General features: G+C 35.4%; 1 protein-coding gene across 8 annotated transcripts in view; it reads right to left on the reverse strand.

Annotated features, from left to right (window-relative positions):
* Positions 1 to 24,881, reverse strand: part of SNTG1 (syntrophin gamma 1) — a 340,195-nt gene that overhangs the window by 92,804 nt on the left and 222,510 nt on the right. For all 8 annotated transcript variants that reach the window (XR_007630406.1, XR_007630405.1, XM_050328342.1 and 5 more), the window contains 2 exons: positions 23,369 to 23,499; positions 16,887 to 17,016 (listed from right to left, as the gene is read on the reverse strand). Coding sequence is in view for 6 of the 8 variants with exons in the window: in XM_050328342.1 (XP_050184299.1) it covers positions 16,887 to 17,016; positions 23,369 to 23,499 (261 nt within the window). In the remaining 2 variants the exon portion in view is untranslated. The remainder of the gene's footprint in view (positions 1 to 16,886; positions 17,017 to 23,368; positions 23,500 to 24,881) is intronic.

A 24,881-nucleotide genomic window follows, 5' to 3' on the forward strand; every position in this document is an offset into this window, starting at 1 on the left:
TCCTAATCATATCTTTTGACCTGCTTCTTCACTCAGTCACATGATCCTTTTAGGTCCCTATTTCCAACCTGGTCTTTCCACTCTAGGCTGAAACAGAATGAGGCAACTTGTTGAAGAGTGCAGCTAAACTTACTTTGTTCCTATGCTCTCAGTCTATCAGCAGGCTTCTGACCTTGCCCACAAAGAGTTCATAGTTTGCCAAGTTTGCATTATTTCAGTACTCCTCACTTTGGTACAGATAATAGCATTCACAGTTCACACTCTGGCATTTAATATGACAAAAGGGGTAGCTAAATGGCAGAAGACATGACGAAATTTCATAGAATTATATTATATACAATTATATATAACACATGAGACAATTACCCCTCTTGACAGAACCTAATGCCCCATAGAAATGTAGCCAGTGATTTTTAAAATACATTTAACACTTACACCACAGTATACTGGTCTAAATGAATTCCTGCTGGCAAAGTTCAACAAAGTGACCAGTTGCCAGAGCCAGAGACAAATACCTTTACTCGAAGCAATTAATCTAAAAAGGCTTTTTGTAGTCTTTACAGGTATTATATCTTCTACCAGCCCACCATCAACTCATTTGTTTCCTTTAGTCTGAGTGGATTAAAAATAAAATTACAGAAACACCTAGTCTTTATTACATTGTGTCACATTTCACTTCTGTCTAACAGAATTACACACTTTTATTCTTTTGGAACTCTCAGGAAGAAGAGCAATATTTATGAGACAATTTGCCTGACAGCACCAGATAACAAACTGCTTATAAGCTAAAAAAATCAACTGATATTACATTACTTAAATAATTTGGTTGACATAATATAAAATAGCTGTTGAGACATTAGGTTCACATGGTAATGAACTACATTGTTCATTATTTTCATCAATTCATTATTTCATCAATATTTCATCATATTACAAATGAACTACAGGTATTAATTAACACAATTGCTAAATCTGACACACACACACACAGAAATATGTCACTGTGAGATAGGATAAACCCATGAACTTTTCAGTACCTGTTTCTGCTGAAAGCTTCCCATTCATCTGTATAACTGATCGTCTTAAATTTCACTTGAAACACTACAAAATTACTTTGTAGTGCTTGTATATTTAAAGGTCATGTCCTCATATTTTGTAAAATACACCCGGTCCCTCCTCCTTATACAGAATGGGTCTCAGTGTACTCTGCATTCAGATTAATCACAGACTCACTCTAGCACTGTATTCATTTATACTCTGAGCTGGTTTTCAATGAGAAACTCTTTTGCAATAAAGCTTCTGCACTGCCATAAATAGGAAAGATTGGAGTCTCCTTAACCTTCTTTCTCATAACAAGCTGCTGAGCCATTAGCTTGAAAAGTCTTGAATTTCATTCCCTCCTACAGAATACAGTTATTTATCTCCAATTTCACCTCATAACTAAGAATTCATTATAAAATAGTACACAAAAGTCCTGATAAATATGGGTTTTCTCAGCATTATCTGGCATTTCTGGAAAGGAATGATCAAATACTGATCAACATGCAAATGTAAAGAGCTGTGTATCTGTGGGACCGTGGCTGAAAGGCAGGCCAAGGAGTAGAAGATGTAGAGGGAGAAAAAAGGGTAGGGTATAATTTTTTGCACGAACCAATTAATTTTCAAGCATAGACATTTTTTTTTTTTCTTCTATTTCCTCTTCTTTAAGTGTGCCACATACTGAACTACATTTTAGGACTATTTAAATTTTAGCAATATTGTTAAATAGACATAGTAGTAATAGGTGGTATTTTTTTCTTGCTCTGGATATGACCTCATAATCCTTAAAGTAAGAGGTTATAACAGTTAAAAATCAACAGAATTTTCTCCAACCTCCCATAAATTGCCCATTTATTTGCATTAAGAATGGTTAAGACAGGCAATGATAACATTACAAGTAAATTTAAAGATTACTCTTTTTTTAGTGTGCATTTCAGACTTGCCTATGAGAAAACTATGTAGTTCACTGCATTTTACCAGGCTAAACACACATAATATTTGAAAATCATTTTTCAACAGAGAACAAAAAAAAAAGTTAATACAAACTTCAAATCCATTTAAAATTACATATTTTTCTATGAGTGAGAGATGTCACATATAAAATTCAAGAAACATTTTTAAGATCTTTTATTGAAAAGTGCATCTGTGTCAATAGATTTCAGAACAGCAACTCCCTCCCTAATTTCATTTCAGCAGTAAAGGAGATCGTTTAGTCAAAAGTATAGATTTTTGCTGTAGTTCAAACACGATTTAAAAGAGGGTCCAGAGAAGGGTCACAAAGATGATCAAAAGACAGGGAAGCCTGCCATATGAGGAAAAGCTAAAAGAACTGGATTTGTTCAGCCTTGAAATAAGAGGGCTTAGGGGAGGCTTTATCGCCATGATACAGTATTTAAAGGGTGACTAAAAAGAAGATGGGAGACTCCCTTTTTACAAGGAACCACAGGGGAAAGACAGGGGTACTGAGTACAAGATACTCCCGGGGAGATTCCAATTAAAAACACGAGGAAAATTTTTCACATTGCGAACAAACAGGAATATCCTCCCCAGAGAAGTGGTGAATTCCCTGACCTTGGACACTTCTAAGATTCATCTGAACAAGGTTCTGGGCCATCTTGTCCAGACTATTCCTTTGCCAAGATGGACCAGATGATCTTTGAGGTTCCCTTACAACCTGGCATTCCAAGATTCTATGATGTTAAATGCAATGATGGTATTCCATATTTTCAAGATACCAACATGTGTCAGTTTCTCTAATTTTCAACAATAAAAGCAATATAAAAAGGAAGAATCATCCTTATGACACCAAAATTACTGGAATTAATTAAAAAAATTATTTTTTTTACACAATGTTTTCTCTTATTACTCCAGTGAAGTTCTAGTTATTATTCATAAACATTATCTTTCCTGAAAGAAAAAGGCATGCACACACATGCTCGGAAAGTTACTCTGGCCCTATAGTTAAAAGAAAAATCAGGAAAGAACTTATTCAACAGAGGTATAATGATGAAGACAGTGACATAAGTAGAACATAAAAGCTATAATTTACAACAAGTGAAATGTATATGTCAAGCTGTAACAAAAACAGATGCTCCATAATAAGTAAAATTGTATGTGGTTACGTTATTATATATTGCCACAATGTGGGAATTAACTGAATAAACATGATACCATTATAATATCACTTGAAATAGCAATATATATCAAAATGATGTGTTAAGAAATTAAACCGAACAAAGCAACTAAATATGTGAATAATATCATGCCTATTCATAATGATGAATAGGTTGATGTGAGAGCATAAGCTCAAAGCCGTAGAAGAAGAAAATCCTGAAGATGAATGAAGGCAGTAATTCCTACATCAAATATAGAATTACTCTTTCACTATTAGTACTGAGTGTTCTTAGCAGTAATTAAGTGGGTATTAACACTCACATTTGCAAAAGATTTAGTTTGGTGCTGGTCATGACTGAAAAAATATATTAATGAAATAAAGCTATATAAAGACAGTTTGTACCTGAAACCCTATGCACTGGTTGTTGTGTGCCACAAAAAATTTGAAACTTCTGCTTTACTATTTTTGTCATTTAGGAACTTCCTGTACTCAGCAAATGGATTTACAGCAGAAGTTCAATCTTTTGTAGCTTATAAGTAATTTAATTAGGACATAGTTGGAATTATTGAGAATGTGTAAATCTAAAATGCTTTCCATTAATGTATACCTAGTACCCTCTCAGGTCTCTAACATTTTCTGACTTTATTCAAGATTGTGCCACATTTATGAATGGTGACAATCATCTGTTTTACAATGACCTTCTGAGTAAATACCGATCTTAAAGAGCATTCAATACTTTGACTTTCTTGCCATTATCTGCCAATAATTTTCTTTTCAGTATGCAGTGAACCAATACCTTTCCTGGTCTCTCTGTTATCACTGGTATATGTAAAAACTATTTATTTTCACTCTAATTGTTCCTCAGTTGAGGAAATCTCATCTAGTCCTACCACATTCTGGTTCTGCATAGTCAAGGGATACTTCCAAAGCCCACTCTTAGTTACAAATTCTACCCTGCTATTTATTTCCTCTGTTTTGGGATAATAAAGAGTTCATAATTTAGCCATGTCCCTCCTTACAGTTTCTTTTCTTTCCAGTGGACTACTAGAGTATGCATCTTACTGAAAATACAGCTATTTATTGATTTTTGATTATAAAAGTATTCATATATGAAAATGTAAAAGAAGCTATTCAGTAATGGTAACACTATATCTGTAGACTCCCTTGTGCTCTCCAGGAAATACTACTGAAATAACAGCAGTAAACACAGCAACAGAGACAATATAAAGAACTACTAAGAAGCTGATGACAGATTAATAAAAAGATTGCATTGTTGAAAGTAATCCCATTATTAATATTAACTTTGTTATCTTCTAAAAAAAAGCAAGATTTTTTTTTTTTTTTAACTGAAAGGGCAATGTTTGTGGAGCTGAAGTTTTTTGTCTATTCAAATCTAAAGGAAAAAAAGTATGCTTTAGAGCTGTAGCTTGACAGCATAAAACCAACACGACCAGTGGAGCTACATAAACCAGCAATGGGGCCAGCTGATTTTTTTATTATTTGCTGATCACCTAGTCAAGATGCAAACTGCCTTCTAAGTCGCCCCATTGCAAAGATTGTATGGTATTTTAACCAGGAGCAAGTGGGAAGTTTCTGCAAGGCTGTTTATAGACTTAAAAAAACTATAAGTATAAAATGTATAAGATGGTTGATTTGTTGTGATTTTTTTCTACGAATTTAGAAAGTGGGGTTTGGATCAGAAGATTACATAGAGGTCAGATAGCTATAATTGCTCTAAGCTAGGCTTGACCTGCAACCTATCCAGTTATGTAAATGGAAAATTAATTTACTGGTAGAAACATCTGCAAGCCTCAATGTTCTAGAGAGTTCTAGTTGCTATTTGAACAACAGGGACTATTCTTTTTTTATTCAGATTGCATACTATATTTTCCTGACTTCTGCTTATTACATTTTTGAGAAAAAAATGCTGTTTATGGTAACTGTTTGGTAAATGAATGTGCTAATATCCATAGTCTGCAGCAAGAGTAGCTAGCTTAATTAAGGTGCAGGCATACTTTTCTAAATAGTCTGGAGAGGTATGCTGACTATCTAATTAAGCAAATAACTTTTAAAATAATCTGTTTAAAACAGCTTGTCAACAGCCTCTTAGGATTTTTCTTGCTATAATATTTTAAAATTTATAGTTTATGCAGCAATATAAAGGCCCATTTATGTTAATCTGGTGCAAAAGGAAATAATTGTGACATTAAAACATGCATAAACACTATGATTTATCAATTATTTAAAGAGGAACTGAAAAAGAATGTTAGCTCCACAACTCTATAGGGGTTATGTCAGCCTAAGGACTTATATACTCTTGGAAACCACTCTATTTATGATTTAAAAAAAAAAATAAAAAAGGAAATCCTTTACAATTAGTATTATTACTGTTACAAAATGAGATAAACATTTAATAGAATGCACACATTATTAAAATATAAGTTTATGAGTAGATGCCTGTGTTTTTCTGTCTGGAAAATTAAAAAACAAGTAGTAAAAATAACATAGTCACTCCATTTAACAAATGCATCTTCCAAAAATATGTAGAGGTGAAAGCACAGACGTGTGTCTAGTCATTGATCACTTGTACATAATTTAATAGAGTAAATGCCCTTTGAGATTTGCTTAATATTTGCATTTGCATTTCCATGACTCCTCTTACAAGAATAAACTTCATGATTTTCTTTGAAGACATCTAGAGTATCTCATGAAAACTCAAGAGAAAAATCTTTCCAACACCCCAGAACACTTCACACAAGTGACTAATAACATTAGTGAAGAAGAAAAGGGGATCTGAAACAGTAAAACAGGTGTCTGAATGTCAGGTCCTTTTGTCTCTTTGGCAGCACCTTTCTTCGTGAATAGTCCTGATCAAAATTATATTCAAATTCTGTGGACATTTGCCAATAAAATCAACATTAGCAATGGTTTTGAGGATTAATTTTTTTTTTTCTTTTCTAGGCAGAGTTGAAATTATTCAATCATTTTGCTTCCATAAAGTTTTAATTACTTCCATCCTGTTCCATGAATGTGAATCCTCAGTTTACCTTTTTCAAAAAGAACTTATGAGAAAAGGAACATTTTCTTCTGTCTGAACAAAATAGTAACTCCATGCAATGGATGCTAGGAGTTCTAAATCTACACAGCCGCCATAGGCTGGTATTCCAGTGAAGAAATATTAAGCAAAAATACATATATAAATGTCCAGTAAAACTTGTATTTTCCCTATACAGTAATGATATTGTACTAAGGCTATAATTTGCCCAAGGGACATCTGCACCTGGGAAGTGAAAACAGCAGCCACAATGAATGGGAAAGCACATACGAAGAGAAAAGGAAAAAAATATTTTTATTTACACCCTTTATTCAGCAATGATTGAGTCCATAGTTCATAAGGGAAAAAAAAACAAAAACCAAACCAACCAACCAACCAAACAAAACCAAACAAAACTCAAAAACAACAACAAAAAACACAAAATACAAACAAAACCAGAAAGACCAAACCAAACATTTTGCATCAGTCTGTCTTCCCCAAAGCAGTGCGGGATATTTTTTCACACAAATTATGCCACAGATTAGGAAGTCTCAGCACTCCAAAATGGTGCAGAACACTTCCTATAAAGTGAGAGCAGCTCAAGAAGCACGGATTTAAATTTGATCTCAAAACCTGAGAGACATTCTCATTAGTTTTTAAAACTTTCGGGAACTGCAAAGGAAGACAGAAGAAAGGAAAAGTGTAAAGAAGGCTTATCTGACTACAACACTCACAAACATGGAAAATCCCCAGCTGCTAAGTTGAAGACACCTCCATGAGGCCTGTTTTTGCTGATCTTCCTCTTTCATGGAAAACCTGGCTGCAGAAATTTATGTGGACTTTCCTCTTCCTGTTTGTATACCCACCCTATGTTCCCACCTTTCAGTCATGCTAAAACAACTGTTTGTGGGATTTCAGTTTATGAAATTAGTGAACTAAATTAGGTTAAAAATCTGTAAAACAAAAAATAAAAGCTACACTGTAGTATAGGGAGTAGAGTGTCTGTGTCCAATTTAGGTAATACCAGAGTACCCCACCATGGTATGGGGGATACAGTACTCAGGCTGCAGGAGATAAGCATTTTCTCTTCTCCCAGGCAATCAGCAGTAGGACAAGAGGGCACGGGCTTAAGCTCTGCCAGGGGAGGTTTAGGTTGGATATTAGAAAGAAGTTCTCTACAGAGAGAGTGATCAGGCATTGGAATGGCCTGCCCAGAGAGGTGGTGGATTCACCATCCCTGGAGGTTTTTAAGATGAGGCTGGATATGGCACTGAGTGCCATGATGTAGTAATCACAGTGGGGCTGGATCAAAGGTTGGACTTAATGATCTCAGAGGTCTCTTCCAACCCAGTTAATTCTATGATTCTATGATTCTATGATTCTATGATTCTATGATCTGCTGCACTTAAGCAATACTCCAGCTGGATGAATCCTACCAGACAGTTTGACTGAGACCCCTGTCTCCTGTCACCAACATTGGCATGAATATTACATGTAGCTGTATGGATAGCACAGAGAACTGTCAGGAAGGGGGATCAGAGCCTCAGCCCTGCCCTATCTCTGGACACCCTTTGGCCAGCGGTGAGACAGATGGTACCAGGCTGCAGGCTGAGTAGCACGGGGAGCTCCTGTCTCTCACGTCAGGGTGACTCTTCCAACCTGTAGGCTATTATGCTAAAGTACTCTCTTGCCATTTCCTATTAGAAGTGAGAGAGGTAGGTACTTAATTCCAGGAGATGGAATTACCCTCTGGAGATATCTACATTCTTTATATAGTTAATGGGGTAGAAGTAACTGCCTATATTAGGAGGACTGGTTCACTTCCTTCAAGTCTTAAAAACACTTCTTTTATACCCCTTTACTACATAGGGAGTTTGGATGGAGAAGATCTTGCTTTTTAGGGACAAACAGCTAACATTTAGCTGTTAGTAAGCTAATTTAGTTTAGCGAAATTAGATTGAATTCCTATGTTTTTACAGGAAAGCAGGTATAAAAAGAGAAGTCAAGTTCCTTGGCAGTCAGATACCAGAGAAGAAGAACTGCTGAAACTCCTCTGACAATGTTAAAGCAACTGAATTATGTGAGAAGCCTCAGCATGTTGACACACCATAGGAAGATTTTCATCCTTTTTATTACCTTAAAAATTGCCTTAGGAAATAAATACAGTGAAAACAATATTTTCTGCTAAGCAGGTAACAGATTTTTCCCCAGAGTAAGCCACCGTAAGTTTGCATGATCATTCACCAATAGACTTACAAACATTTCTGGAATTTGGACACATACTATTTTACTCTGCTTTTTTATGAAGATTCCTCACCTGTACAAACAGAAAACCTATGAAACATGCAAATAAATCACATCTACCTAGATTAGTTGCACATATTTAAATCTACCTCTGAAGAATTTGATCTAGAGAAAAAAATTAGTTTATCCTGTTATTTGAATTGTCAGTGTATAATGAACATAATGGGCTACAAACCTACTTTTTACTGATCTTTGTGGGTTTAATCACTGGAAGAGCAGTAAAATATCAGTAATTAGAAATATAAAAAACACTTGCCTCATGACATTTAAAAAGTAGCTTTAAGAATAACATTGCGAATGTATCTTGTTAAAGAGCTAAATTCTGTATTTGGATTAACATTACATCATCTTTCTGTTAATACAGTAAGCGTAAGGATTAACACACTTTAAATTCTTCCCTGGTTGCATTTTATGTTGTATTTTATGACACTGAACCATTAAGTAGTCCCAGGTGAGATGAACAGGCATTCTTTAACTACCTGGTTGCCTGATTTCCAGTGGTATTTTATGATTTCTTCATTTGCTGTATCTAAAAATTAGCAACTACCTTTACTATCACAGGAGGTCTCTTGTCAAAATAGAAGTTAGGATCCCATTACGTACTCTTTAGAACTTAAGAACTCTCTTGACAAATTACTCAAGCATAACTGATAACTGGCTCATTAAAAAAGCAAAATTGGGGAATTAAAAAATTGATTACGTGCATCAAATATAAAAATGTATAGTCATTTTAGTATCAGTCAAATATATGTGATTAATACCTTCTGAGACATTATTCCATACAGTAAAGGATTGAAGGTTTGATTTCAGAAAGAGATACAGCAACACAGAATTGTTTTATAGATTTTTTACAGATTTAGACCAAAAGTTGTATCAAGGGATTCCACAAATTAACCAAAGAAAGCTTTCCTTTGATCACTGTATTACAGTTCCTGACTGGTACAAATAAGAAAATACCTTTTTTTAGTCTGTAAAGTTGTTAAAAAGCGTTTTAAAATTAAAAAAAAAAAAAAAAAAAGAAACAGTCAGTCATTATAAACAGTTCAAAAAGGTAAAATTTCCATGGGAAATTTATAATTTTTCTGTGCAGTAAGTCAATAAGGAGTACCATGCACTTGGAAATGAGAATGAAATAAGGTGCTTCATTCTCATTTTTTTCAAGCCTGACATCATGACCTGAATGAAATTACCTCTTTCAAACAAGTTTTGAATGCAATTATCTCATTCCCTAAAATAAACAAACGGGTGAAAAAAACCTCAGCCAAACAACCCTGCAGTCCTGTCGGTGCCCACACAGGTGATCAGAACAGCTATAATTTCAGACATTTCAGACTTTTCCCCCAAATGCCTGCCACTTTAACTACCCCAGCTATTTTCAGGGGGTAAGAAAATTGTCACAGTGTTTCATAACACGGAGAAATGGCTCATTTCCTCTGCAGCTTAGTGGTCATTTGTTGTTTTGCCTATTGGGGCCTTTTTGTTCTAACCTCTTAAAACTGTCCTGGAATGACTGAAATTCCTCTCTTCTCCCCCACACCTCTGCCTCTTTCTCTGATTCCATTCTCTTCCTCAGGCAAATATAATCTGTGCACTACTTGAGTGCACTTGCTGTCTATGGCATTTTATGAAGCAAGACAACCAAATGGAAAAGTGCTTTCAACACATTAGACTACTAATAATGTATACCCTGAGGTGTTTTATGGCTTTTTGAGTGAATTTCCATTTCTTTTAATTCTTTTCTTATTTTAATTCTCTGGTTGTGGAAGAAAAAGCAAAACTTTTGACATAGCCACCTTTTAAAAATATATTTTAATAGTAAGAGGAAAGGGATGTCAAAACAAGATAACATTGCTTTAAATATGAATAATTATATTTGTGTTTGTTGTGGTTTTTTTAAGAAAGTAAAGAGAAAGGATACAAAAAGAAAGGTTATTAGTGCCAAGCCTCCCACTTCCCAGTTGCTATTTTATCAACAACAGTTTGTGATTCAACAGCTACTTTTAACACACTCTCACTGAAAACAAACCAATTGTGGAATATTTAACACAACAAAAACTAGGTTACAGTACTAGATGTCTCTAACCACCACTAAAAAGATAGCTCAGCATTTCGGTACAGAAGGGCAACTTATAATGAGTCCTTTCTTCTTCCATTTGTTTCCTGTCTGCAAAACCCCAAATGGCTTACCTGCATTCCCAGTTAGATTGCTCTTCCTTCCTTTATTTTTGTCATAATTTCTTTGCCACTTAAAATCAACCAAGAGGCTTTTTTTTTAACTCTTCTAAATGGCAGGCTCCCTGCTACCTTTCCCCAGGGTGGAATGTTTAGAGCAAGTATCACATTAGTCCAAAGTGTCTTGTAACTAAATAGATTATAGTCTTTATTATAATGTCTTAATTAAGCCTTCAATAATAATAGAATGAGAGAAGATAAAGAGTCTCAGAGATTAATATAAATCCTGCATAGATTAAAGAACATACTTAATATTGATGTTTTGCTTTTATTTAAATACTAGTGCAAGGCTACAAATTAATTTGACTCCATACAGAATTGGATGAATCGAAGTGCAGGGATTCTTAATTATGTGAGAGCATCATATATAAAACAGGAATATATTCTCTCTGCAAGAATATTGGGGTTTTTTTAAATGATTACATTAAAAAGGTAAATTTAAGGAGAAGGGCTTTTGATTTTATTGTTTCTAAGGACACTGTTTTTCTTAAATTGTATTTTAGAATTATATATAATACTAATACAGATGTTAATATTTTTATGAGCTATTATTGACAGCTGCAAGAGTTGTGTACTTATATACAGCAAAACAGTAAAGATATGTTTTAAAATAGCATGAATAGATTTAAAATTTGGGAGAAGGACAGAAAGAAAATTTAATTTCTTTTGAAAACCTATCATGGCTGCTTTATGTTTATCCTGTGAATTCCAAATCAAAACTGCAAGACTGCATGTCTTTATGATGAGTGCTGTCACCATAATCAGAATGTGTCATAGCAAATAGTCCAGCTATGAAGACAGAAGTTTCTTGCTACAAATTTCCCAGATAAGGTGACTAGTCTGGAATAAACACTCTTGAAAAAATATTTGTCAAAGAAATCTTTTCTTGCACTATTTTTCTGACCTGTCTCATTGTTATTTAAACTCAGGTACATTATAAAAGTGTGGAAGAAACACACCAGAGCAATAGCAATACGGTTTGGCAATACCTAACTCTCTTCGCTGCTAAATCAGTACATCCAAGAAAATACAAAATTATCCACAATTCTTTAAACAAGGTGCAAGCAAAAAGTTTGTAAAATAAGACATGCTTCAAATTTCCAAAAGTTTAAGTAAATATGAGACAAGGCCATATATAACACTTGATAAAAGTGACATAGAAACATGTTTTTAAATGTGCAGCTGATAACAGCCTACATTTTAAAAAAAAGAAATAGGAAAAATCTGAGACATTTAAGTTATGTAATTTTGATGTTGCAATGACTGCATTTATTTATTTACATCTACATGCCCTAAGAGAATCATATATGGAAAAAAAAATATAGTAGTATATTACAAGTGTATCCAGTTCCGCATTTTAAATGTTCCTAGAGAGATCTAAATATCAGTACTAAATATTCCACATTATGTTCTTACTGGTGGTAGCACCCACCAGAAAAATGAGACAAGTACTACTATTTATTTCAATAACTTTACTAACACTGAATGTAGTCCTGTGATATTTTATTCTTTCTACAAGTGGAACAGATCATGTTATTCTAATTGGTTGTTTTCCTCCTGTTTTGAACTCTTTGTCTCTCCTTCTACCTAGTAACTTAATTCCTGTACCTAAACTTCAGCATTGTAAAGAGAAGGTATTGTTTTCTTTTCTCTAGTGAAAATAAAGACAAATGTATTTGTCTTCTTAGTAGCATCTTAGGATCTTTCATTAGGGGTTACATTTTAAGCATAAGATTAAAGCCATGATTTCAACCGAACTTTTAAACTTTGTCCAAAACAAAGGCTTATGTTCTGAAAAACACCTACACTGTGACAATACTCTGTTGAAGACCTCTTAATCTTACTGCTTTCGTGCTATTCCTATGCCTCTACCATCGATGTGTGCCTCATTAATTTCACAGATCCATGTCATTTTACCCAGAAAAATGTACCGTGATGGGATAAAGTGAAGTTACTGTGAACTATATCTTGCTAGATCTTATGAGCATTCTTTAGATAATCTTAAAACTTTTTACCACCTTCAGTTTAGCAACTTTACCTCAGCTGCCTGTCATTCCCAGTTTGATGAAGTTCATGTTATTTCTCTGCTGTCAAGTGCTAGCTTCAAGGTAGGAAGCATAAATGTAAAACTGTTGCAGTGTCTTCCACAGAAATGATGGAAGAGGAAAGAGAAAAGAAGTATCATTGCCCTCACTATAGAAAAACCTGCCACGGACAAAGGAATGGGCAACAGTTACAAATATTGAGTTGGGAGGATAAATCCTCAAAGATTCTATAAAGCTATATCCTAGAATATGCTAGCTCAAAAGTGTGTGGGGTTTTTTGTTTGTTTGGGGGTTTTTTCTTTGTCTTTGTTTTTCCCCCTTTTTTTGTGTTTTGTTTTGTTTGTTTTTATTATTATTTTTTTATTACAAAGACCTAAGATTTCTGACTTCTACTGTACTAAAAATTTTGCCTTTAAGTGCCTTTAAAAATCGCAGCACATAAATTATGGATGTATTGGCAGCTGGTGGTTCTTTATAGAGCACATGATTTTGGAGTATTTTCTTAGACTCTTCAAGAGTGTAATTTCTTTAAAAGCTACATGACCTTTTAGATACTGTCATCCTACAGCTCTTTAACAAAATAGATGATAAAAAATAGAACTCAGTATCAATTACCACAGAAACTAATAGAGTTTAAAAGTTCATGGAAAGGCAAATAGTTCATAGCTGAATTGAACAGTTGACTGAAAATTTCTGCTTGGAGCATTAGCAAGAAAAGGTAGAGGGAGCAGCTTGTTCCCTTTTCAGTCTGCAGTCTTTGGTCTGCAGCATAAAGATATAGAGCCTCATCAGTTTATAGAGAAATTAGAGTTCCCAAGACTAGGTTCAATTTAACGTATTCAGATTTCAGCACATCAACTCCAGTATCAGGATTGCTTACCCGAAAATTAGGGGTTTAATATAACTCTTCTGGGGTTTTAGGCTATTGATAAAATCAGTAAGTTTTTAACACAGATGCAACTCGAGTTGGAGAGGCATCCATCTTTGGAAATGAATGGTCTCTGTGGATTCATCACATCATCAATTACAGAGCAGTATTAAGTCACTTCCAACAGTGCATGTATATAGTATGCATTTTTGTTGCATACCAATATACAGTGTTTTGTAATTTTAAATGATGTATTTCTTCTCCTATGAGAGAGAGTTTCTTGGGAGCTAAAGAAATTAAAATTAGCAGTATCACTCTCAGTATTTTTAAAACACTGGAGGACGCTAATGTGCCAATCTCCTGAATACAAAGAAAGACTTCATAACTGAAATCTGTCTTTTGATGAAAATCTGAAATTAACTCTATTGGTCAACATATTGATTTTTTAATCTATTCTGAATATCCAGAATATAATTTGCTATATCTTTGCATTGAAATTGTAATATTTTTTGTACAATGATACGAGTTTCATTATACTGTAATGTACATGTCATACTGTACAATGGTTGGTAGCCTAACCACTGCAGTATAAAAGGGGTTTGCTTGCAGACACCATCTTCCAGCCTCCATTCATTTAGCAACACTGGCTTTCAAAGATGATAATGTCAAGGCATTTTAATTTTGCATCTACTCTACTTCACTGGACTGTAGGCTCAAACATTGCGGAGCTAGGGACCCACATTTCACAGCTGTAAGATACATGTGGGAGCATAGGCCACGTAATTCACAAAACTTTCATGGTTTCAGCCATTCTTGTGTGTGAAAAAGTAAAATAATTCAGATTTTCTGATTAATAATAGTATGATGGGGTTTTTTTCTTCCAAAAATATCCAGGCATTTCTTTATCAGATTTATTCAGAGAAACTTGCTTTGCCCCCTCAAAGAAAACAGTGACAGAATATACATATCTCCCTGGGTATCAAGTATGAACTCACCACCCTAGGGTCCCTTACCAGTCAAAGGAAAGACAGTCATGTCCTGAGGGAATTAATTTCACTATAAAATAGATGTCAAAAGTAAATCATAAGAATCACTCTGGATGTTCTGCTTTAAGACATGTAAAGTAAGCAAGTGAAATCCCACCAAAATCTACAAAGCCCAAACTTGACACACTAGTAAAGGAAATGCTTTCAGAAATGATGTAGTTTTTAGAGACTTCTTCCTGCTTTCTTTCTGCAGGTAGATGTGAGAAAGAGAATGTTAGTTAATACATCTATGAGCTACAAGGTATTTGAATGAAACAAATTATTTTCTGTAACTCCTGGATAGAAATAAGAAGGTAACTGAAACTAAAACTCAGTCAACGTGTCCAAAAATTCAAACAAATTTCTTTACCCTCTTTGTTTCTTTGACATCGGATGCCACAGTAAGGGAGAATGTGAGTAAATGCCTCTCACAGAGGAAAAAATGCTAACATCAACAGAATGTGCGTGTCAAACTGAGGTAATAATTTGTAAAGAAAGAAAATACAGGGACCTCTAATCTCATCTAATCATTGTTCTGAGCAACAGTTTCATTTTTTTCCTCCTCTGTGTTCATAATGTTTCTCACATTCACTTATCACTTACTCTGTCAAATAACTAATTTTTTTGTGGCAACTGACAATTTAAAAGAAAAGTATATTATAGGAAAGAAAGTCTCATTGGTTTCTGTAAATTCATAAGGGCTATGAACAAGTAGGACAGTTTTAAAAATAGATTAATGGATAATTATCATAAGCTCTAACACTCACAGTTACTTTACAGGATATCTTTGGGATATAGTAAGTACAAAGATTGGTATAATAGTTGCATAATTTACTATTTCCCTCTTATAAAGCATTAGATAAATTCTTTATGGAAACTAGTGTGGAATTATAAGTGGTACTCGGAAAACAAACCATGTAATAACATTGCAATGTCAAAATTCAAGTTTGCAAACATAAATATTGAAAGCAACCATAATTATAGTCTTATCAAAGTGTTATCAGGTAAAATTTCAGTTCCTCTGTCTATTGTTACAAGCAATATAAAAATTTTCTGATTTAGGTAGCAAGAACTATTAATAGACTCAACTGAACCAAAGATGGCAAGAGAAGAAAACCCAGCAACCTCAGCTTTCAGGATACCTAGTAAGACAAGAAAGGCTCTATATAGCAACATCATTTTAAGGATGAATAAATAGCCACAAAGTTCGCTGGTACTGAATGGAAGCTTGCAGATGGCGGATGAATTCATGTCTGTCACGTTTTCATAATACAATGACTTTTACATATTGCTGCCAGATGGAACATAGTTTTGCATCTTGATTATAAATCTCCAAGAAATACAACTTCCTTCAATATGTTCCCTGTATTTGAAACAAAAGCAAACTCAGAGACAGATTTGGGAAGCTAAAGCAGATTTAAAAAAATCTGAGAGAATACAAATTAAATCCTCAAGGGCTTCCTTGTAATAACTCAATTCCAAATAATGGAGTTAACCATGTGTTCTGTATTTTTTAAGGAAAATCACTAAAGGTATCATACAGACTTCTACAGGGAAAACTACTTGTTCGCTATCAAATGTAAAATACATCCCAGGAAGGTCCAGAAGACCTTTCAATCAATCTTGCTAGTAGTTTGGCAAAACTTTTGCATAACTCTTATTCCTTCTTCAATAAAAAGAGATATCTATTCTACAAGGTCAGATCATAAAGCACAGTGCATGAAGCTTAAATGCATTTAATTGTTGTTGAAAATGAATATCTGTATCTATATCACAGAAGAGCGTTGCCATTCTCCTCATGTTAAATGATACCTAAACAGAGCTAAAATCTAATTCAGATCTGTTATACCAGCCTTTCTATAGATTTGATTTCTCAACATAGGAAAAAAAAGTACATAATTTTTTTCCTTTATATCTGTTCACCCATCATACCTGGCTTTCTCCTGTGTGTCTGGTCTTTGTTTCTAATCCTAGTTGGTACTGCTAAGAAGAAAATAACTCTGATGGCAATGAAGTGAACTATGTGACTGTAGGGAAGAATATTTTCCCATTCAATGATTTCTCACAAAGTCTGATTTGATGACAAACCTGAGTTGACTTCTCTCAGACAGCCTCAAGCATTGTTTATACGCAGATAATTCTGTGTGTGAACCCATTAGGCTTTTACGACAGTAATAATCAAATATGATTGGAAACCTTCTGGCTTACTCGGATCCATACTTACATTGTGCTTTGTGAGGTTGGAAATGTTACTTGCTATTGCTTGTAGCCAGTCAATACAGTCTTCAGCAGAGAGACACTGAATTATTCCACTGCAAACCCCATCCACAGCAATTACTTGGAACGCATTTTGCCTATAGACATATCATAACAGATCAGGTCAGAAGAAAATTTCATCTGTTCTAGCGTATCATCTTAACAATACTTGTAGAAATGCTTTTCTTTCAACTACAACGAAGGTCAGCAACTGAACACTGACAAAATGCTGGTTTTCCTGTTTTATAAATACCTGACATATTAAAAAGATCATGCTAAAAGGTCAACTCAGACTATATTAAGCTTCCACAAGGCTATAAAAAATTCCACAAACTAGCTCCACAGAACTTTGACCAATAGACTGTATGACTTCAGAAGCTAAACAAGCAAAAAATCTGATGCTTATCAAAGACTTAATACTTTAATACAGCAGGTCACAAAGAAGGAAAGTATGCATTGGAAACTGTAGAACGCCATTTGTGAAAATCAGTGGATGCCAATACATTTTTCTCAGCGCCTTTGTTTCATTTTTTTTAATACATACTTTAAAGACAGTAAGATTCCTGTCTGTACATCCCTCGTTGGCTGCTCTTGTTTATAGAATTTTGTTCCTCTTCTAAACTATTAATTGAAAAATTGGAGAACTCAAAATTGATCAGGTAACATTAATGATTTTTCCAATTGCATTTCTGAATAAAGGATCACTACCAAAATACACTGGAATGTCAAGAGATATCTAATGACAAAAGCAGTGTATACGTGGGTGCCTCTAACCCAGCACCAATCTGGGCACTTATAAATACCTGTCATGCTTTATACACTGACTTTCCACTGCCAGGCACTGAGCAATTACAGAACAAGAGATGTTTTTCAGATGCTAAAGCAGTAGCAGACATAATTTCTTCAGTAAATAGCCTTCTTGGCTAAAAGCCCTTGGAAGACTCACAGGTCTCTGGCTTCAGAACCAAAAAACTTCAATATTAATCCATATCCCACAAGAAGAGATTACTAAACATACAGAGAACATCAAGTTCCACCACTGACATTCTGTAACAAACCCAAGTGTTAATGATCAATTCATGGTTTAAGTACATCATTCTCTGAGAATGGCTCAAGCAAAGTATGAGTTATCTTCAAGGTAAAACTGAGTGTCACTGATGAAAGTTTCTGACCTCTGAAGACATATCAAAGTTGTTTGTTTGGAGTTTTTTATCTTTTGAAATTTTATTCTAGAAGTATAGAATGTAAGGCTAATATCTGTCTCTACCATAATGGTCTTTGCTTCATCTGTGTCAAGCACAGGCTTTTTCTTCAGTCAGGAAAAGGAATAAAAATGAACTAGAGCATGCCATTGCTTTGAGAGGCCCATCATGAGAACCAGCTTTTACAGAGGTATAAGGCTTATAAATCCTAACACAATTATGCAGGAATCAGCTAACTTATCAGTTTAGTTGTCTTTTCACACAAGTAGTGATTTTTGTTTAAATTCCCAAATATACCAGTAAAGTTTTGAGGAAGATTTATTTAAAGAATCTTCAAGTAATGTTTCTATAATTTATTTATTTGATCCTTTTTTTAATTGGCTAGAAATATATGTATATATAATTTTTTTCCAGAATAAATTTCTAATTCCTTACATGATGGATAAAATTGTTGATTACCTCTTTCATTGAAAGTAGTGTTAGTTTCAGGACTCACATTGTTTCTCCTTAGTGTATTATAAATCAAAGATGAAATCCAAGGAATCTATTAATATGTGATACTAACACATCCACAGAGAACCCAGTATGTTCCATATTCAGTCCTGATGCACAAATTTCCTTTACACTACAAACACAGTTAATCTGATGCATTCAAGGCATCAGACTGTTTGTATTGTTGCCAGGAATTCAATCTGTGCAGACAGAAAACCACTCATCTCATAATGTTCTTATTTATTACCCAAGTATCAATAAGCACAGACATCAAGATACATGGTTACCTAATACATTATTTCTGAATGGGTCTTGGGAGAAGATATCCTTAGCCTTAGATTGTTGCAATAGTATATTCTTGAATGACTCTACCAGCCCAAGTCCATAATACCATGCATGCAAACCTGAAAATATACTGTATTAAATATATGTTTTGTACTAGATGGAACAAATAGTAGATTAATCACCTTATAATACACACACACACACACTCACACACACACACACACACACACATACACAAAAAAAAGTGGAGATCAGATGAAGATTTATCCAACTTTCCCAAATTTTAACACATTTCAGGTTCTGTGCCTTCTGGAACTCAAAAGTAAGTTATATTTGAAATGAATAAGCTTTCCAATTTTTAACCTGAATGCCTTCTAGAATTCTGTATGAATACTCTCCATAATTCATGTGTCTCAAGCATCCCACTGGAAAAGCTAGAATGTGATTATGAGGGTAAATATCATATGTGATAATGATACATTTCCATGCCAGCCTTTTCAAACTCTGAAATATAAAAAGTTATTAGGCTTTACATAGTGAAAACAGTTTTGTAAATACTAACCATGAAAAATGTAATAAATTAGTTTCCAGTTCATGTTGTTTCCTTAAATTATTGTCAATATCCTTTCTTTAATGTCGCTGTTTATAGTAGCATCTTTTAAAAAGTATTACCTTTCTCTTATAACAAATTCTGAGAGGTAGTTATATTTAAAAATGTTTACAGTAGTTCAAAATAGTCTTATAAACTCTCTTGCTAGCAATATACAATGTTGGTTCTACGTTTTAAGAAAAACGTACTTCCTCTCTCATATTTATCTTGCATTTTCTTTTAGTACTCTTACTTCCTCATGTTAGACAGCATAGAAGAACAGAAGGAGAATATTATCAGGGTAGGTATTCAAGGCTTTGAGTATGAGTTCAGGTATAATGTTTTGTATTAATGCACTTTTAAATTTATTTTCTAGAAATTCAAATTTCAGGAATATCGTTACTACCTAAGAAACTTTCTCTGCAATGTACAAGTTCTATTATGTGCACTTTAGGCTTGTGTTTTATTGATGTAGAAGACTGGATTCTAAAGCCCTTGATCTATGAACAGCTGAACATGTGCTAATTTTCCACGTGAGTAGTTCTATTCAATTCAATATCTTATCTGAAGTATACAGTAGAATAGATCTCAGATTTGACTGTTATGATTTTGGGCCCTTTATGCTTCATTGTTAAACACTGAGCTGAAGGCTTTCACGGAATTTAATAAAAACCCTGTTTCCTCTGTGGTGACTATATTCTGTTCCATTTCAGTTCAGCCAATAAGCCATTGTAGCTTTTGGTTTACACCTTGACTCCCTGGGCCAACCACTGTTCCTCAATAGAACAAGGAATCATGCAGACAAGTAAATATGGTTCTTCTATTACCAGTCAAAAGCTGCAGGCTGGTTTTAGCTTCATAATAATCTACTGGTGAAACATATACTGCCTAACTTGCTTTAATTTCAGCTCTGTGAATAGGAAAAATGGCCGGCAGACCTAAGCATGAAACAAAGCCCTTAGAACTGAGGTGCTGAGAGGCTTTTGTGCAACTTTCAAGTGTTTACTGAGTATCCATGAGAAGAAAGTAGGCTGTGATAAGAAATTAGATAAAATTAACCCCACACAAACCCCAAACAGAGGTTGAAAAAGGCTTCTCTCCCCTTCTAGGGAGGTTCATAAATCCACTACTGTGGGTAGATGGTGACAGGTGACTGTAGGACCCAAAGAAACACTGAAAGGGTGAGCATAACAACAGAGAAAAGATACTGGGAAGGTTCTTCACAAAACAGCCTTTGCAGAAAAATTAATGTAACTTTTCTGCATTAATTTTGTAACTTTACACTTTTTTGAATAAAGGAACAGGAAAACTGAAACTGCTAATGCCTGATGAGCCATCAGGATACAGCATAACACGCTATTCTTTCCAGACTCGACTCACTTATCCAAGATGGTAGACATGAAGACTATATGGGAAAGATAGTTTATTTCAATTAGCAAGACCTCACAACCACAAATGATAAATCCTTTGTGCTAATTTTAAGTTATTATTTCTGATTGATTGGAAAAAGAAGTTACAGAGAAACATACTCTGTACATGTACACAGCTGTCCTCCAGTTAATGACTTTACACACTGGAGCTCACAGAATATTTCAGTATGAGAACTTCATTCTTATAAATACAGATGACAAATGAATCCATAATATATCTAGGTATTTAAAACTTTTAACAAATATGATCTTATTTATATACTTGCCTCATTGGATTTTGTAGCTACTTTCATTTCTATTTCATTGCATTATACTCATAAAAGAGTAATCACTCCAGAATATTGTTGTCTTCCTTTCTAATTTCTCCTGATTTACTAGGATAATACTAAATTAAACAATGAAAAATTGTAGGTCTATATGACTGTATTGCATCTAGAGGAGATGAATTTAATCTTCCTCACAGCAGCCTTCATAGTGCTGTGCTTTGTACTGGCAGCTGGAAATGTATTGATTACACACCAGTGTTTTGGTTACTGTTGAGCAGTGTTCTCATAGTATCAGCACTGTCTCTCCAACGTTCCCTCCCCATCAGTAGGCCGGGGAGACAAGAACATGGGAGGGGAAATAGCCAGGACAGCTGACCCAAACTGATGAAAGGGATATTCCATAACATATGACATCTGCTCAGCAATGAAAGCTAGGAGAAAGGAGGAGCAGTAAGGGCATTCATTAATTATGACACTTGTCTTCCAGAGCAACCACTATCCGTACCAAAGCCCAACTTCCCAGGAACTGGCTGAACATCACCTGCTAATGGGAAGCAGAGAATAAATATTTTGCTTTCTTTGCTTCCACATGTGGCCTTTGCTTTATTAAAAGGCCTTTGTCTTGATTCATGAGGGTTTTTTTCCATCTTGTTTTCTCCTCCCCTCATTCTGCTGAGGAGGGCAGTGATAGAGAAGCTTGGTTGAAACTTGGTATCCAGCCACAGTCAACCCACCACAATGATGACATAAATTTAAACCTAACTATGAGCTTTGGACAGCTTTCCCAGTGATTGTGAGAGAAAACGGCAATGAAATTAAACGTTAACACATGCAAAGTAACATATACAGGAAAAAATAACCTTAGCTATATGGAAGCAAAAAAACCCTACTGTAGCTATAAAAATGAAGGAGAGAAGTACAAGAGCTACTACAAACATTTATCTAAATACCATCACCTTAGTGCTCAGTGACAGTCACAAAGTAATAGGTTATTACAAAGTGTTAGATAAGAACCAACAAAAAAATATAAACCATCATTATGCCTTAATATAAATCGGGGGGTATCCTCCTTGCAGTCCTGATCACCTTGCCATTTAGGTGATATATTAGGATGATAAAGAAATAAAGAATAACAAAGATAGTTATAGCTACAGAAGAGTTTCCCCAAAAGAAGGTAACAGCTGTGTTCTTCCACGTTCGAGAACAGAAGACAGACAGCTGAAGTTATAAAAACATAAATCAAGATATTTCGCATTTCCCTCGACATCAGGGTCAGGGCCCAAAATCCACCCTCTTGCCCCTCACAGCAGACTGGTGGCCTGTGCTCGAGGCCAGTTGTGCCACGGTGAGACTGTGGGATGTGGGATCAAGCTGCTGTGAAAGAGCTTGAGTGGGAGGCCTGTCCACTCCTACACTTGGGAGCTGCTTATCTTCTCAGGCTCTTGCTTGTGGTACTCACTCAAATATGGCTGCAGCTATTCCTGTGCCTGGATGTGTATCCCACTGATTTGGACCTGATCTGTAGGCTGACTTCCCAGCCTCATCTGAGCCCCACATGACCATGACGGACTCCTCTGAAGACCACCCCTAAGCCTTCCCTGATCCTCCAGTGGGGGCAGTGGGTTGGGGTCCTTGTCTGCATGGCAAATGCCTCATCCAGCCTCACTGACACACTCTCTCTTGGCTCATCTTCCCCATGGGGCAGCCAGCCCTTGCTGCTCCCAAACAAGATTATTTCACCCAATGTAGTCATCAGATGAGGTATGTTAACACAAACAGAAGGAAGTAGATTTTAGAAACACAATTACATTGTAGAGCTCAATGCCATAACGCATTGCAAAAATAAAAAACATAAAGAAAAGCAGATTAGAAAGAAGCTTTTGAGGACAGGCACATTAGCAGTTATTAAATATGATGACCTATGTGCAATCTCAAACTCTGAAAGGTGCTGACCATTAAGTGTAAGTAGGAAGATCACACCTCTCCTCATACACTGGATCCCAGCTGATGTCAGAGCAGAAAATGAGCCAAGGTGGACCCTGACAGACCTTTACGAAAGCTCCTATGTTTCATGTCTCTAGAGGCTGCAGTGGAACTAATAATGGCAATTTCTCTAACAAGACAACTCCCTGAGGCATGTATCTGTCAACCAAGAAGTCAAGTTCCAACTTTCTGAACTTATTTACCTGCACAAATCTGATCCTGGAAGGTACTGGGAAAATCGTGAATGAAGAAGTGGAATTAATCGGAGATCACACCACCTTTTTTCCCACCTAAGTCCTGGGGATGCTGGCCATGAGGAACATGATAATGTATCCTGAAAAACATTAAAAAGTCCTTCTCAGTTTTGGACTTCATTATAAGTACTCAGCAGATTTGGAAAAAAAAGAGATGGACTTCAAAGACATTATATTTCATTTGTCATTGTTCTACTTTTTCCAAATCACTTGGTGACAGTTTTAGTGAGCTCTGGAGAGATTCTGAACTTTTTCTCATAAATAAAAAGAAATCCAAAATTGCCAAAAGTACATGCTTGCCATTAATATTTTAATTTTATCTACTTACACAAGACATTGTTTATATAAAACTGAACTTTATCATGTCTATGAACATATGTACAAAGAATGAGTATTTAAATTAAATACCTACAGTCTAATTTCACAAATATTTTTACAGAATAGGGATTTGCATGAGAAATGCCTATAAAAAGTGAAATTATCAACAATTATTTTTAAAAATACAAAACCTCCTTCTTCATAAAATGCTTCATAAGATAGACTAGTGATATTATTGTTTTGGAAAAGTATGATTCTTCAAAGTGTCTTCTCATAGTGACAAAGGATGAGGAAAAGGCTGAGGTATTTCATGCCTTCTTTAACACAGTCTTTAATAGTAAGAGACCAATCATTCACCTGGTACCAAATCCCTGAGCTGGGAGACAGGGATGGGGGATCAGAGCGAAGCCACCATAATCCAGGGGAAATGGTCAGTGACCTGCTGCAGCACAGTGTGGACACATACAAGTCTATGTGGCCAGATGGGATCCACCCAGGGGTAGCAAGGGAGCTGGTGCAGGTTCTCACTAAGTCACTTTCCATCATTTACCAGCAGTCCTGGCTAACCACAGAGGTCCCAGTTGACTGGGGGTCAGCAAATGTGATGCCCATCTACAAGAAGGGCCAGGAGGTGAATCTGGGGAATTACAGGCCTGTCAGTCTGACCTTGGTTCCAGGAAAGGTCATGGAGCAGATCATCTTGTGGGCCATCACATGACAGATGCAAGACAATCAGGGGATCAGGTCCAGACATCATGGGCTTATAAAAGGCAGGTTGATCGACCTGATCTCCTTTTATGACCAAGTGAGCTACCTAGTAGATGAAGGAAAAAGTTTTGAACGCTGTCAAACTGGACTTTAGTAAAGCTTTTGGCACTGTCTCCCACAGCATTCTGCTGAAGAAACTGGTTGCTCATAGCTTGGATGGGCGCAGAGTTTGCTGGGTAAAATACTGGGCGAACGGCTGGGCCCAGACAATGGTGATGATAAATCCAGTTGATGGACAGTCATGAGTGGTGTTCCGCAGCACTCAGTATTTGGGCTAGTTCTGTTTAATATTTTTATCAGTGATCTGGAAGAGGGGATTGAGTGCACTCTCAGTTTGCAGACAATTGGGCAGGAGTGTTGATCTTCTGGAGAGCAG

The sequence above is a fragment of the Myiozetetes cayanensis genome, unplaced genomic scaffold (genome assembly GCF_022539395.1).
Source record: "Myiozetetes cayanensis isolate MyiCay16 unplaced genomic scaffold, myiCay2020 scf1, whole genome shotgun sequence".
Lineage (NCBI taxonomy): Eukaryota > Metazoa > Chordata > Aves > Passeriformes > Tyrannidae > Myiozetetes > Myiozetetes cayanensis.